This window comes from Peromyscus maniculatus, chromosome 22 (assembly GCF_049852395.1).
Source record: "Peromyscus maniculatus bairdii isolate BWxNUB_F1_BW_parent chromosome 22, HU_Pman_BW_mat_3.1, whole genome shotgun sequence".
Lineage (NCBI taxonomy): Eukaryota > Metazoa > Chordata > Mammalia > Rodentia > Cricetidae > Peromyscus > Peromyscus maniculatus.
Genome location: NC_134873.1, coordinates 32351316 through 32367934, shown reverse-complemented (window position 1 = coordinate 32367934; position 16619 = coordinate 32351316). Strand labels below are relative to the sequence as shown.

The window sequence follows — 16619 nt, the reverse complement described above, 5'->3', positions numbered from 1 at the left end:
GGTTGTGGTGTTGTGGGGAGGCTGTGGAGATGAAACTCACCACCCAGCTTATAAAGCTGTGCAGTTGTGCAGTTCAGTGTGTGCTTTGGGTGTGTGGGGGGGGGTGTTTTGTATTGACATGGGGTTTCACTATGTAGCCCCACACTGGTCTGGAACAGACTCAGGACAGTTCTCCTGCCTCGGTCTCCCAGGTGCTGGGATTACAGGATGTGCCATCATGGTCAGCTTCAATGATTTTTAGTGTATTTGAAGAATTATATAACCTTTATTACAACTGTGGTGCCTAATTCCAGAACATTTTCATTAGCCTCTTTTTTAAAAAGCCCATTGGGAATCACGCTCAGGTCTCCCCACCCTCCCGAGCCCTCAGCAGCCATCAGTCCCATTTTCTTCTCCTGTGGCTTTGCCTTTTTGAGACATTTCATACAAACAGAATCACCCAATACGAGCCCTTCCTGCTCGGTCTCCTTCACTCAGCATAGCGTTTCTAAGGCTTCTGACTTGGGAGTTCGGCAAACGTCTCGGGCCCCATAGCAGTACAGCAGTGGACAAGATAGCCATGTCTCTGGATGGAGCCGCCGTTGTCATATGTGAAACACGCCATAAGTAAATACCGTCGTGTGTCCGTTACACTGCCGTGGTGTGGGCTGGCAGATTGAGGCTGGCGGTAACGGATAAATTAGAGTAGGTAGTCGAGGAAGGGTCTGAGAAGGTGAAACCTGAGCTGGGATCCAAATGATCTGAAGGAGCCAGCTGTGTCCATAGCCAAGAGCAGAACATTCCAGGAAGAAAGAGCCGGTCCAGGAGGTTGTGAAAACGATCTTGGCATATTGAACATCAAGTACCTGGCAGATACTTTAGCCAGTAAAGAGGCTTAAATGTCAGGTGTGTGTATCAGAGGTCTAGAGTACAGAACAGTCTGGGCTGTAGATACAGACTCTGACGTCACCAGCATGTCAGACTCATGAACATGAAGACCATGAAGTTGGGAAGAGGTCCCGGGAGAGACTTGGGCATACCACTTCAGAGGCTGGAGAGCCAAGGCAGAGGAGTGGGAAAAATGGGAAAGTCAGCAAGAGAGACCGGAGTGTGGGGTCCGAAGCCGGGAAGTGCTGGACGGAGCTCTTAAACAAGGGCGTGATGGCTGCTGAGGGACCGGCTGCGTTAAGTAGGGCTGCTCGTCCTTAGCAACAAGGACCATCTCGGAAACAGCTGGTGAGTGGGGTGGATGGGAGGAGAGGAAATGCAGACAGACAGACAGACAGCCCTGTGGGGAAGCTGGCTTCAGAATGACATGAGAATTTGTATAAATAAGAATCCGGGAATTTTTACTAGGGATGAAAACGACCATGGAATTCATTCATTTATTATTTGAGGCAGAGTCTCACCATGTATCCCTGGCTGTCCTGGAGCTCTCTGTAGGCCAAACTGGCTTCAGATTCACAGCTCTGCCCACCAGACAACATTATTCTCTCTCTACCTCCTGAGTGCTGGGATTTCAGGAAAGTTCCACCACCTCTGTTTCTTATTCTCTTAATCCACGGCTAGCCCAGTGTAGATGGGTATGCATGGGTCCATCTCATGCCTCTTTGCTGCTAGACCACAGCGTCTTTGAGATCTGATCGCTGTATCGGGCACATACCTGTCCTGGGCAGTTAGGTCCATGATAAGAGCACTGAGTGAATTGTGAGCTAGATTTTTGGGAAAATACAATCAAAAGCTGTAGTTAGGTTTAGCTTCAGTTGTGCCCAGAAAGGGAAGGGCTGAAAGTGTGGGTGACTAACCAGACTCCTTGGTATGATGCTTTCAAGATGAAAGGCTGTGACGTGGTGGCCTCATCTGAAACAGTTGTTCTAGTGTTGTGTGACGTCTCGTTTACATCTTAAACATCCCTCAGCTCCCGAGGACTGCTTTCCACCCCTTCCGACCTGGGTGGGCACCCTCTGTTTGAAACTGTAGACCTGTCCCCTGTCTCAGGAACTTAACTGACGTTGGGAAAGAGTTTGAGTTCATTGTGTCGAACGTTAGTGGGGTGGCGTGAGGCAGGGGCTGCTGCACGCTGACTTACTCTCTGTAGACTGTGGGTGCTGGCATTGTGGGTACGTGCCACCAAACCCAGCTCTGGACTGCTGTAACGGGTTCTTTAATCATTTTGTTTCTCCCTCTCAATGTTTGCAGTGGTGCGGGCCAAGAAGTGGGAAGATCATGCATTATTCTGGAGTTCAAAGGAAGAAAAATCATGGTAAGTGTTATTGGTGGTGGTACTGGAAACTGAACTTTGGGCCTTGTGCACGCCAAGCACATAGTCTGCCACTGAATCACACCCTAGCCTGGGGAGTGATTGTTTGTATAGTCAAGAACACAGTGTAGCCCTGTCTGTCCTAGTGAGCCAGTTCTCTCTAGCATCAGCTGAAAGAGACGTGCATGTATGTAGCCAACACTGATGAGAGAGCCTGACACTCGTGCTTAGTAATTAAAGCATCAGGTAACCTAAAAAGATACCTTGTAAGACTGTAAAACTGCCAACTAGACCTGCCAGACTAGTGTCTCTTCTACGTCCCTGTCCATTCCTGAAGTGTCTGGATAACCTGACGAGCCCCCCGCCCCCTCTTTGGAAGACATCAAGGATTTAAGTGCCCTGGATGTGTGTCAGCTTTGGTCCTGCTGGCTCTGTCAGGTCCGTCTCCCTGCTGCGAGGTGAAGGGGTCAGGAATCCTGGTTCACAAGGTCCCAGTAGAGATGTGGGCCCTGGCTCCTGTTCCTTTGTCTCCTCTTTCTTCCTCACACTTCACTCAGTCTTAAAACCACAGGCATATGTACCCAGTCACCTATTTTACAAGACCACTTGTCTGTGTGGGTGTTTGGCCTGTACAGATATCTGTGCATTATGTTCGTGCCTGCTGCCTGCGGAGGCCAGACAGGGCATTGGATCCCCTGGAAATGGAGCTGTGGATGGTTGTGAGCCACCATGTGGGTGCTGGGTGTCAAACCAGGTTCCCCTGGAAGAGCAGCCAGTGCTCTTAACCACTGAGCCATCTCTCCAGCTCCCATGAAAGTCATTCATTTAAGACTTTGTTCACTTGGTAATAACACCCGTAGAGTAAATCCCGTCATCAGCCTGTATGATAGTGCTCTCCCTGGAGGGAGAAGGGCTCCAGACCTGCAAACTTAGCACGTTTGTGTTGTGAACCCCAGTGACATCTTGTATTCCGTATCCTGTGCTGCTACATGTTAGCTCTGTCTTAAGTGTAAGAGCTGCTTCGGGCACACCCTGGTCTTTCCTGAGACCAAGGTCTGAGTGCATGTGGGGGCCCGTTCTCGGGTTCCTCGTGGCTTTACCCAGCAGGTCCGAATAGAGGATGATTGGACCACGGGCCTGAGTGCAGGTGTCTGAGATAGTCTGCACTTGGCTGTGCCGGGGGAGGAGGTCTTTTGCTCCACCCCTTGGCGTCTCTATAAAAGCCCCGGGGCAGAGACAGTCGGGGCCGTTGGAATAGGTTCCAGGCCCTCTCGAGGCTATCCTGTATTTTCTATCTGTTTATCTCCGCAATATTCTCCACTATAAATCCTTCTATCTAATATTTCCTGCTGCTCGCACTCAAGAAAACTCTGGGGAGCTGTGGGGTTGGTGGGTAGACGCCCCACAGGTGCACACACCCCAGGCTCCTCTGAGTGCCGTCTCAGTGTCTGCTGGATGAGTTGTAATCAGCTCTGTAGCCCGTTGTGATCTGTTTGCTGGGTTTTGCCTCCTTCAGCTGGACTGTGGGATCCACCCTGGCCTGGAAGGAATGGATGCTCTCCCTTACATTGACCTCATCGACCCAGCGGAGATCGACCTCCTGTTGATCAGTCAGTAAGTTCTCTTTATTGACAGCGTCATTCTTCAGGCCTTTCTGTGGAGGTCAGTCTTCCCAGGATTTGTGTGTGTGTGTGTGTGTGTGTGTGTGCGTGCGCGCGCACGCGCGCGCGCGCGCGCGACACAGTGTTCGTGGGGGGATCAGAGGACAATATGTGTGTCCTGGTGGTTGAACTCTGTGGTCAGGCTTGTTGGCAAGTACCTTTCTTCTCTGAGCCATCTTGACGGGCAGGTTTTGTTTTAATAAACCAGGAGTGGTGGTGCAGGCCTTTAGTTCTAGCACTAGGAGGCAGAGACAGGCAGGTCTCTGTGACTGAGTTTGAGACCAGTGTGATCTACCCAGGGAGTTCCAGGTTCCAGAGCTGCATGGTGAGACCTTGTCTCAAAAGTAAACTGTAATAAAACAGATGTTTTCTTTTTTTTTTTTTTTTTTTTTTGGTTTTTTTTTTTTGAGACAGGGTTTCTCTGTGTAGCTTTGCGCCTTTCCTGGGACTCACTTGGTAGCCCAGGCTGGCCTCGAACTCACAGAGATCCGCCTGGCTCTGCCTCCCGAGTGCTGGGATTAAAGGCGTGCGCCACCACCGCCCGGCCAGATGTTTTCTATTAGGAAGCACAGTGCAGATTGCTAAGTCTCGACCAGCACTGCTCTGTCGTCAGCCTAGAGAAGCTGGCTGGGAAGCAGCTCTGGGGGATGCAGTACGTGGTGGTGGAAAGCCCGTGTCCTCTGGGCCATCCTCAGGAAACCGAGGAGCCGGTCCCGGGAGTCCCTGCTGTCTTGTCACCTCCCTCAGGAAGAACGTCACCAGGTGGTGCCCACCTTTATCCCAGCCCTCAGGAGGCAGAGGCAGGAGAGTCTCTGAGTTCAAGGACAGCCTGAGCTACAGAGTGAGTTTCAGGACAGCCAGGGCGACATAGAGAAACCCTGTCTCAAAAAACCGAGAACTTCACTGAAGGAGGGCATGGTGGTGCACACCTGTAGTCCCAACCCTCAGGGGGCTGAGGCTGGAGGATTGCCACGAGTCTGAGGCCAGCGTAGGCGGCACAGCAAGACTGTGCCTTGAAGAACCATTTAAAGATGGTGACAAGTTTCCATTTTATTTCACTAAAGTTGTTTTTATAATTCTGGCTGCCGAGAGTAGATGTGGTTTACATTGTTCCCTCTAATTAATTACTAATAGGGGGTGGGCATGGAGAAGGCCCAGAGGGTAGAGGCACTGGCTACTAAGACTGACATGGTTTGATCCCTAGACCACGTGGTAGGAGCGAACCGACGTGCCTCCTCTCGGTTTCCCGAACGTGTCCTTATGTGCTCAGCACACTTCTGTCCGTCGAGCAGGAACTCGATGGGGTGTTGGCCTCTAGCGTCCAGAGCACTGATGGCCTGTTTCTTTGTCAGTTTCCATTTGGATCACTGTGGGGCTCTGCCCTGGTTCCTCCAGAAAACCAGCTTCAAAGGACGGACGTTTATGACTCACGCCACAAAGGCTATTTACAGATGGCTCCTCTCGGACTACGTCAAAGTCAGGTGAGTCGCTTCACTGGGCTGTACAGGTTATACCCCATACTCGCAGTCCAGATGCAGCCCACGTTGTTTAGAAGGATGCTGTGATCTAGCTTCGGCATACACCTTGTGCATCAGCACTAACCAACTATAAATGGTTTCCTTCTGAATCTGTCCAATCCAGAACTCCAAAGGTCTGATAGAAACACTCTGTGGGCAGCATTTGGCCATTCTATTAAGACTGACTGCAGTAAGCATAGTGGATTCTGTAGATAACCTGACCAGAGAGAATTAGGTGATGCTGTTCTCTGGGGAAGCTGGCACCAGTTGTAAGAAATGCCCACTTCTCTATCACAAAGGGCCCAGCATGTTTGGGACACTCCAGTGTGAGGTGTCAGCCTTCGGCAGTTGGCTTTTACTCAGGTGGCCGACATGGTGTTTGTTGCTCGTCACATGTAAATACAAAGGGCTGGACAGATGCGTGTTGCTAATGCTGTTGCCCTGTACGGCCGCATAGTCCTCAGGGCTCAGTCCCTCTGACCCTCACCAACTCAGGACGCCAGCTGCGCTGTAAACCCCATTTTACAGACAGTGCACGGGAGGCACAGAGGTTGTTTACCTAAAGGTCCCAGTAAGAGGCAGCTGCCTGTGAAGGCGTCACTGTGGCTACAGAGTCTGTGTCATATACAGAGGAGGTGTCCTGTCCACACTGGGAGAAGTCCTCTGCCAGGCCAGCGGAGCGCGTCTGCTCCGTGTTCATGTGTACGGATGTCATTCCCTCAGGAATGTCGGAGGGAGACGTTGAGCAATACCTTCTTAAAGAGTGGTTTGTGTAGCTGAGCCTTTAGCACAAACGCATGCTCCCACCTCAGGCTCTTACAGGAAGATTGCAAGTTCAAGGTCAGCCTGAGCAGCCTGGTGAGACCCTGGCTCCACAGAGTGACAGTGGAGAAGAGAAGGGACCAGGAATGCAGCTCTGGGGTAGCGCCTGCCTGGCGTCTGCGACCTCACATCCTGTGCCCAGCACTTCAGTAATTACGTGGAGTGCTGAGTCCTGATGTATGAGAATACTTGAGTCACGCTTTGCTCACAGTTAAGCTTTGTAGCTACGCCCACCTTTGTGTTCTGATTATGGAAACATCTGAGCTTCTAGTGCTGTAGGGTTGTTGTTGTTCTGTTTTCAGTGAAGGGACTGAACCTGGAGCCTTGTGCCCTCTGGCAAAGGCTCTATCCCTGAGCTAGAGCCCCATCCCTGTGAACTGTGACATTAAGAAAAATTGTATCCACATGTCACCTACAATTTCAGCAACATATCGGCAGATGACATGCTGTACACCGAGACAGACTTGGAGGAAAGCATGGACAAAATCGAAACCATCAACTTCCATGAAGTTAAGGAGGTGGCGGGAATCAAGTTCTGGTGTTACCATGCCGGCCACGTCCTGGGAGCAGCCATGTTTATGATTGAGATTGCGGGAGTGAAGGTACGCTCTAGCTTGGACCCCTTCTCCCCCCGTCCCCCAGGAGTGGTGTGGAAACTTCCCTGAAAGGAGCTAAAGCTAGTCACTGCCGTTATAGCAGCAAGTTCCCCAGCGCAGCAGGTTCAGTCCCGCCTCAGGGGCCTTCAGAAAACGCTAGGGAAAAACCATCTTCGCAGCTGCTTCTGTTTAAAACTAAAACAGGGCGGGCGAGACGGCTTAGCATGTAAACGTGTTTTCTGTACACGCTTGAGGACCTGCATCCCCGAGTCCACAATAGAAGGAGAGAACCAACTCCCAAAGGTGCCCTCTGACCTTCCCCATGCTGTGGAATGCACCCACCTACGCGCCAGCACACACAGTAAACTAAAGTTAGTTAACCAAATAAAAACATGACTTGGGGTTTATGTCCGTGATGTGGAAGGATTCAGGGGAGCATCTAAGCAGGGTGGCCTGTGGAAGTGAAGGGGTCCAGTCAGCACAGAGCTCCACAGCCATGTTGAGTGGACTAAGGAATGTGTGCGTGTGCGTGCGTGCGTGCGTGCGTGCGTGCGTGCGTGCGTGCGTAGGTAGGTAAGAGGACAACTTGGAGTTGCTTCTTCAGCCGTGTGAGCTCCAGGGGTTGAACTCAGGACCTCAGGCTTGGCAGCAGCTGCCCTTACCAGCGGAGACGTCTGGCTGGCCCTGGGATCCTAGACTCCAGAGCGCTGTCTACACTCTGGCTGCACCCCAGAGTCAACTGGGCAGCTTTTTGTAGTACCCACACAATGAGACCTAGGGGGAGCCTGGCTTCTCTCTTGTAAGTGTTCAGGTACTCGGCTTTAGAAAGTGGAGAAGCAGGTGTTAGTGAAACATTGTAGCTGCTCCTCTATCTGAAGTGTCTGCACACTGAGGTATACAGTGTCATCAAATTGCTCTTTCTTGTCCTGTGTTCCAGGGCACCACAATTAAACAGGAAGTAGGGAGTGTAGATCTGAATTCTCACGGGACTTGTTCTGATATGTAGGTTATCTTTGAGGAGGTGATGATGGGGTATGTTTTCTAATTGAAACGCAGGTGGCCTTCGTGACTTAGTTACACATTTAGAATTAGAGGCAAGCGTTGCATCTAAAATTCCTCAGGTGTAGGCAGGTGGGGTTTCCTTTTTAAATTCAATTTTACTATTGGACTTCAGGATTCAACTGCTTACCAGTAAATGGCACCTTTCCCAAGTCTTGATTTTCTGGTTTTATGTTTTCTCACAGCTGTTGTATACAGGTGATTTCTCAAGACAAGAAGATAGACACCTAATGGCTGCTGAAATTCCTAATATTAAGCCAGACATCCTTATCATTGTAAGTATAACGGACCGGGTTACAGTTGTGTAATATAATCAGAACCTTTTCTAGTGGAAAAAAATAACAGCGTCAAGTTCCTGATGTTGATTTTTTTTCACGTAAGGATTTTCTTGGTCTTTTTTTCCACCTTTGCCATGCCGTGCATCAGTTCTAGTCTAGTTTTAGAAACATGGTCTCTGTCAGCTGTGTAGGAGACAGGGTGTGCCTCCCTGAGGCCTGCCTGTCTTTCTCTGGTGAGTTTGCTAGAAGAACATATTAAACCGTTTTAGAGATGGTCCCACTGCCTTTGCCATGCGATGGCTTTGGCCTTTTCCACCGGGTGCTTGTCACATTTTATTAGTTTGCACATTTTAAGGACACAAGAGTGAACTGTCTGCCGAAGTACTTTGGGGAGAGGGACGGTTGACACAGTGTCGGGGAATGGGCATCTTCTGGGCCTGCCACACACACAGGAACACCGAGTACCTTTGGTCCCTGTGCTGTGGCTTGAACCCGCAGCTGCCCAAGCGTGAAGGCCCTGCCTGGTGCTGGCCTGTGCAGCATGCAGAGCAGATCCCCGGGGCTTAGTCACCAAACTTAAATTGAGGAAGATGGTTCCGACCCTCGAGACAGCTACTCCCTGTCCCGTGGCTACTCTTTAGGGCCGGGCTCCCCAGCCTAGGACTCACCTGGTGCTGCGGTGAGTGGGCGGGGCCTGGAATCTGCATTCCTGGTAAGTCCAGGGAATGCAGTGCTTCCCATGTCGGGAGGGGCTTGAATACGAACCTGAGAAACATTACCTACGTCTGCTTGGGAAGCCTTGACTTCTCCAGGTTAGGAGGGAAAGCGTGGAGCACGGTTAGCTTGAGGGAAGAAGGGACATTTTTACTACTCCCCGGCTCCCTTTCTGTAACGGTCGTCATGAGATGGGAATCCTGATTTGTTTACTGTGTTTTCGAGTTATTACTATAACAGCATACGCTCAGGTTAGTGCCACGTTGCTGGAGAAATGAATCTCAGCCTCAGCCTTTCCTTACGCCTAAGCGTTGAGTTCTCCGGGCTCATTGGTCTTGGTCTTACAAGTCTCACGTGTTCCTTAGGAATCTACCTATGGGACCCATATCCATGAGAAACGTGAGGAGCGAGAAGCGAGGTTCTGCAACACCGTGCATGACATTGTCAACAGAGGGGGCCGGGGACTCATCCCTGTCTTCGCTCTCGGACGGGCTCAGGAGCTGCTGCTGATCCTAGGTACTTGGGCGACTGCTGCAGTCCGCTTCCCTCATGGCCTGGTTCATCTTCTTCATTGAAGAGTTCCATTTTGGGGCTGAAGGTGTCCCTCAGTGGCAGAGTGCCTGCCCAGCGTTCATGAGACCCAGGTTCAATCCCCAGTGCCATGGGGACCTGTTGCTAGTGAGAGCCAGGGAGAGGGCACCTCACGTCCACTGCTACGAGAGCCAAGCTGGGTGCCTTTCTGCTTCCGTTAGCGTCCGAAGCCTTCCAACATGAGCACCTTTAGACTAGCGGTGACACTCTAGGACGTGAAGAGAGATGGGCAGTGTGTCCTCTGGGGTCCTTTGTTGTTGTTATTTGAGGTTTGTTTGTTTTAGACAGGGCCTTATTATGTAGCCCAGGTTAGCTAAGAATTCCCAAGTATTGGGATCCCAGGCCTGGCCCTTCATCATCGTAGTGTTTTCAGGAAATACCATGTCAGTGAACATAAGAAGTCATGTTAGAGGACAGAATGTAGATTTTCACAGAGTATTAAGTGTGCAAAAAAAGGACTCAAAAACTACATACTCTGCTTCTATTTAGAGAAACATACAAACACAACTGACTAGTAGAAATACAAGTGGTTCTTGTTTCTGCTTCCCTCTGTCTCCCGAAGACTTCGGTCTGTATGTACAACTTCATTCCAAGAGGGGGTGCGTGTGCTTACCAACCCCTCTGAACTTGGACAGTCGTGTCTGTGAGGGAGCATCCTGTAGACAGCACCTGTGTTCATAGCAGGCGTGAAGAGACTAGAGGGCACTGCCTCCTGCGCGTTCCCTGCCGCCATCTCCGAGATGGGGACAAGCCGTTTCTGTCATTGAATGGAAAACAGGCAAGGGAAGCTAGGCTAGCGCAGCTCAGGGCCGGGGCCAGGCCTTCCTGGAGACTGACTGCGCTGTTCAGTCTTCTGGACGTGACGGTGAGTCAAACATGTCAGTCATCCAGGCAGACTTGATTGCCGGTAATAATGAGTGGCATCTCAGTGTGAACCCCCACATACCTCATGTGAGCTCCAGCTCCTCACCCTTCATACCAGACAGACATTTCCCGGGTACACCTGAGCCCCTCACAGGCGGTACATTTATATAATGCTGGGGTTTGGTGAGGTTTTCCCTGGAAACAGGCCTTTATGTGAAGGTATTTTGTTCACTGCTTTCATTAATTAGTAATAAGTGGTTTGTGTAAAAGATTTTTGGAAATACAGTTATAATAATATGATTAGTAAGCAGTTGATAAGTCTGTCTAAAATACTAATTACGTTAATACTGCTTGTGTTAAAACCTCGAGAGGAGCCGTTGTAGTCAGTTATGGTCTATTAATCAGTATAAATTTAAAATGAGAGATTTGTGAAAGCTTCCACATTTTTGATCTGTTATCACAACTTTATATTTAGATGTTATACCAGTATTTAGATTTGTGGTTTACATTAGTAAGGAACAGGGAAGTTTTTCTCAGACTCACTAAAATATAGTTGTATGGTACTTCATTTCTCAGCTGTTCAAATTTTAAAGTCAATTTTGTTACCGTTAATTATTTGACTTGTTCACCTCATCTGCCAAGTGGTGTTGCCTCTCCTCAAATCTGCAGATGAGTACTGGCAGAACCACCCAGAGCTGCACGACATCCCCATTTACTACGCCTCGTCTCTGGCCAAGAAGTGCATGGCAGTCTACCAGACCTACGTGAACGCCATGAACGATAAGATCCGGAAGCAGATCAACATCAACAACCCCTTTGTTTTCAAGCACATCAGCAACCTCAAGGTGATGCCTGTGGGGGAAGGGGGTGGGGACAGGGCAGCCTGCAGCCCTGCCTGCTGAGGCTTCCTGCTCTATGGCTTGCATCACGGTGCTGGGACTCACTGTGGTCGGGCCTGCCTTGCTCCAGCCGGCATCACGGTGCTGGGACTCACTGTGGTCGGCCTGCCTTGCTCTAAATCGCCACGTGCCCTCAGTAATGCTGCTGTAAACTTAGATCTCTTGGGCTGCAGGAAGAAGTCCTGACAGGGAAACTATGGCAGGTCACAGGTTTAGATTCTGTTGTTCACATCTGGTCCTCTGACTAGCACTGCAAGTTCCATGTACGAATTTATAAAACACCCATATTTGGCTTTCCAAGATCAATTAATAAATCTGATTTAATTTAAAGTATATTAAGACCAAATGATTTTGAAATAACACATTTATAGTGTTAACATGTTAAATTTGTTTGTTTGGTATTGGTTTTTTCAGACAGGATCTTTCTGCACAGCCCAGGCTGTCCTGGAACTCGCCTGGACCAGACTGGCCTTGAATACACATAAATCTACCTGCCATTGCCTTCCATGTGCTGGGATTAAAGGCCACCATGTCCAGCACATTTAAATTAATTTTATTTATTTTTGGTTTTTCGAGACAGGGTTTCTCTATGTATTTTTGGAGCCTGTCCTGAATCTCGCTCTGTAGACCAGGCTGGCCTCGAACTAACAGAGATGCGCCTGCCTCTGCCTCCCGAGTGCTGGGATTAAAGGCGTGCGCCACTGCCTGGCCACTTAAACAGACAGTGTTATCTAGTCTTCCCACGACCCTTGCAGAAGTGTGATTACTCCAAGTGGAGCTGCTTTGACCAGCCTGGTGATCGGCCGGTTTTAACCCTTCTTTGTCTCTCAGAGCATGGATCACTTTGACGACATCGGCCCCAGTGTCGTAATGGCCTCACCGGGCATGATTCAGAACGGCTTATCCCGAGAGCTGTTTGAGAGCTGGTGCACGGATAAGCGGAACGGCGTCATCATCGCGGGCTACTGTGTAGAAGGGACGCTTGCCAAGGTCAGTCACCGTGTCGGGGTGCAGTCGGTACTTCTAGAGTGCTGGAGTAAGTCACGTCAGGTTCTGCGGCATGGATTCAGGGTTATTTTGTGTCGGCTTTTACCAGTTGAGCTTCCCCAGGCATTTTTGCTCAAAAATACTAAATTTAGACGTTTTTCAGATGACGGGTGCACAGCCTGTGACCTGGACATCTTCCTTAGGTATGAAGGGCTGTTCTTAGCTAGGATGCGCACACTGTAGGTAACGCTGCGGAACTTGACAGGCAGTTAGCGGGTGTCCAGGCAGGCATGTTCTCTTGTCTTCTTGCTGTTAATATCTGTTTTAACTGAAACAGAGTGTGGTTCCCATTCTGGTCATTTCCACCCTTTGCCACATTCTGTGAAGACATTAGAGAGCCTGCTGGCCATCTGCTCAGATGGTCCAGACTAGAGGTGTACCGTGCCGTGCCGTGTGGGTCCTGGTGCCTGGGGGCAGCTTTCTTGGTGGCTACAGCTTTCACTGCCAGTGTCCTGGGGGCACTGAGCGCTGGTTAATCCTCTGACCTTCCTGATAAGGAAAAACACAATGTTGGGTGTCGCCGAGTCGTGAACATGAGAATGACTTTGATGGTATGGGTCCTAAGTTAACAGAAATGACGACTGCGTGAGACATCACTGGAATGCACCTCCTTTTGTCTGTCTGACTGCACAGTCTGTCTGTCTTGTGTTTGTTTCCAACAGCACATCATGTCTGAACCCGAAGAGATCACCACCATGTCTGGACAGAAGTTGCCACTGAAAATGTCGGTTGATTACATTTCTTTCTCTGCTCACACAGATTACCAGCAAACCAGTGAATTTATCCGGGCTCTGAAGCCGCCTCATGTGGTTAGTGTGGGAATGCCATGTCTGGCAGTGAGGTGCATGAACTCGGGGCTATCACACACCTGGCGTCCTCCCACCCCACTTGGCTTAGCAAACTTCGATGCTCCCTGTGAGTCAGGCCCTCGGCACTGTCCTTCCTTTTCTCGGACTCCTTCAGACTGGCCAGCCCGCTTCTAGCATTCCCTCTGTTTGCTGCTGCCTCTCCGGTGGCCCGAGACCCAGGCTTGGGGGTGTGACTGTTGCCTTAACCCCAGCTCCTCCTCTGCCTGCTGTGTGTCTCTGTGTGGAGCCTCCTTGTGCTGATTTATAAATAGGGCGATGCACTTTATAAGGTCACTGTGCAGGTGAAGTGAGTGAGAACAAACGAGCTGGACACAGTGCCTGGCCCATAGTGCACACTTCATATTGTTGTTCAAGTGGCAGTGCAAACGTCATTTAAAGAGGGGAGTCACAGTGAGTGTGCACGGTTTACACAGATAGAGAAATAAACAGATACTGCACTAGTCCTTACTGTATCACTTAGTTACACTTTGTAAGTATCATGAGAAAAGTAACAATGGGCTCCGTAGGCTAAGGTGCCTTCCGACCTGAGTTCAGTCCTCAGAACCTGGGTAGAGGTCCAGAGAAGCCACCGAGCTGCCCTCTGACCTCACATGCATGCTGAGGCATGCGTACCCTCCACACATCGTATACTCACATGATGATAATTTAAAAGGCTGAGAAAAGTAGCAGTTATATATTTTGGTGGAATGTGGAAGAGTTTTAAGCTGAAAACAATTAGGTGCTTTTCACTAGAAGTGGAACAAGTGTCCATAAAAATAGATTAGTGCTTCCCAGTGTTCTGAAAATTTGCTTAAAGGAAATGGCCTTTTGTTAGTGTGTTTTGTTTCTTTATCAAATATTTTTACTGTGCCAAAATCTGTACAACACGCGGTTTGCATTCTTCACCATTTTTTAGGGAAATTCAGCGGCATCACCTCCACAGATGTCGCAGCTGCCCCAGCTGCCCCCACTTCCGGTTTCAGAATGCTCTGCTACCCAAGCAGAAGCCTGTGCCCATTCTGCTGTCTCCTCAGCCCCGCCCAGTTTCTCTCCAATTGCTTCCTGTCTCTGAATCTGACAGTTCTCAGTATTTCACATAAGTGGAGTCACGAGTTTCAAGGGCCAGCCATGCCGCTTGTCTCCCAGTAGAGCCAGGAGAAGCCTGCTTCTCCCGCAGGCTGTTGACGCACGTTTCGGCTGGTGTGAGTGACATCTAGCGGCGGGTAGCTTTTGGGCACCTTTCAGCATGCTGGTCCTCCTCAGCATTTTCCCTGCCCTTAATGAACAGACTCTTCATGTAGAGAACGACTCTCCTCCTTAGCGTGGCGTGTAGGCTGTAGAATTTGAGCACAGTGTAGACCCCGGCATGTGTTTCTGCTGTGTGTGTGATCGAGTCACGGATCCCACCCCATACCTTGAGGCCAGGTAGGGAGACTGTCCTGCTTTCTCGGCTGCTGCCGCTGCCTCACCTTCGGTCTGGTTACATCTCATGGTCGTCTGGTTCTGCCTGTGCCTCTGGTTTTAAATCCTCAGCGGAGACTTGATATTTACCTTCCAATAACCAGCACTACTATCCAGTGTGTGGCTGCATGTGAAGTACAGTTCAGTAGCATGCATTACTGCATATGGAGTGCCAGGGTACTCATTTTCCTACATATGCACTTGCTCAGTCTTGGCACCCGACGCCGTTGTGGAAGCCGGCAGCTGAGGTGTTGGTAGCTCGGTCAGGCTTGCACATCCACAGCAGCGCTGTGCTTAGTGGTCAGGCAATCCAAACTGGGCCTTTCACCCTGGTGTGACAGCCTTTGCCCTGGAGTCATGCTGGCCATGCTTCCCCAGGCCAGATAGAAGCTGTCTATAGTGGTTTGGAGACTAGGTGCCTGCCAAGGAGGACAGAGGCAGGACAAGCCAAACAGATTGACTGACAGCCAGTGCCAGAGGGGTAGATACCCCTTTAAAACATTGCATCTCATTCGCAGTTGCTTTAATTAACAAGAAACTGCCGGAAACCTAAAGAAAATGGATGTTTTCCTAGCAGGAGCAAAAAAAAAAAGTTCATTTAAAGCTGGAAGGGCTGTGAAAGCCGCCTGGTTCAGCCTTCGATGTGAACGTTGGAGCTAGAGATGACAGGGTGTACATTCTATTCGTGCATAAATCGGTTCCTTCACTCTTTCTTACAGTGGGTGCCCAGGACCCAGACAGGAAAGCATGCCACACAAGTTTAAACCAGGGAGCTAGGTCTGGACAGACAGCTCAGTGTGGCTCAGACTGCCTCCTCCTGTTTCAGAGACCTGTTTGGTCCCCAGCACCCACATCCAGAGGTTTACAGCTGCCTGTAACCCCAACTCCCAAGTTTCTTCTGGCCTCTGCCAGCTCCTGTGCTCACCCACACCCCACACAGACATAGAAATAAAATTTAAGACAAGAGGACGCCAGGTGGTGGTGGCTCACGCCTTTAATCCCAGCTCTCGGGGAGGCAGAGCCAGGCGGATCTCTGTCAGTTGGAGGCCAGCCTGGGCTACCAAGTGAGATCCAGTACAGGTTCCAAAACTACACAGAGAAACCCTGTCTCAGAAAAAAGAAAAAAAAAAAAAAAAGATGAGACGACTGTTTCCTCAGTTCGTGTGTGAACATTTCATGTTTAACTAATGTTCTTAAAGACAGTCCTTCACTGTGGTGAGGGTTCTTTATACTCCCATATCTTATTCTGTGCAGATTTTAGTCCATGGGGAACAGAACGAAATGGCCAGGCTGAAAGCAGCGCTGATCCGAGAATATGAGGATAATGACGAGGTTCACATCGAGGTTCACAATCCTCGGAACACAGAGGCCGTGACCCTGAACTTCAGGGGAGAGAAGCTCGCCAAGGTACAAGGCAGCAGGTGCTGACCCCAGCCGTGTTCTTTTCAGGGAGGGGTGTGTGTGTGTGTGTGTGTGTGTGTGTGTGTGTTGGGGGGGGGGGTACCTGCGGAGGTCAGAAGAGGGCATCAGATCCCCTGGAACTGGGATTGTGGATGGTTGTGAGTCACCAGTTAGGTACTGGGAATGGAACGTGGACCTCTATACGAGCAGCAAGTGGTCTTCACTGAGTTGTGGCTCTAGCCCCAGGGGGGAGTCTTAAGGGACACCTTCCTTGGTAACACAGGCTTAGGATTCCAGCTCTTGGGAGCCTGAAGCCGGAGGGCTGAAGGTGTGATGCCAGCCTGAGCTGCAGCAGTGAAACCGTCTCCGAGTGACGAGAGAGAAAGAGAAAGCGGCTGACGGCAGCCTTTGTCACAGAGCCATAGGGTAAACAGGACCCTCAGACTCGGGGTGCGGCTTTGCTCCTGAGAAGGGGCTTCTGTCTGAGCTGTGCTGCCCACAGACAGGTGTGGCTCAGTGGTAGAGTACTTGCCAGCCATGCCCCGAGATGGATCATAGCACCAGCCTGTGGAACCGCTGTTTGCGCGAGGCCGCTGGACAGCAGCTGTGCACGCTGCGTACG

The 16619-nt window shown here is 50.2% G+C and overlaps 1 protein-coding gene across 4 annotated transcripts in view; it reads left to right on the top strand.

The window, feature by feature from the left end:
• Cpsf3 (cleavage and polyadenylation specific factor 3) overlaps positions 1-16619 on the top strand; it is a 30098-nt gene that overhangs the window by 2335 nt on the left and 11144 nt on the right. For 2 of the 4 annotated variants that reach the window (XM_076559259.1, XM_076559258.1), the window contains exons 2-11: positions 2179-2242; positions 3756-3853; positions 5253-5381; positions 6664-6841; positions 8080-8169; positions 9252-9402; positions 11011-11186; positions 12072-12230; positions 12950-13096; positions 15851-16003. In XM_076559259.1, the coding sequence (XP_076415374.1) occupies positions 2179-2242; positions 3756-3853; positions 5253-5381; positions 6664-6841; positions 8080-8169; positions 9252-9402; positions 11011-11186; positions 12072-12230; positions 12950-13096; positions 15851-16003 (1345 nt within the window). Of the gene's footprint in view, positions 1-1092; positions 1216-2178; positions 2243-3755; positions 3854-5252; positions 5382-6663; positions 6842-8079; positions 8170-9251; positions 9403-11010; positions 11187-12071; positions 12231-12949; positions 13097-15850; positions 16018-16619 lie in introns of those variants that run through there. The other 2 variants (XM_076559257.1, XR_013047239.1) reach the window with 2 other exon arrangements.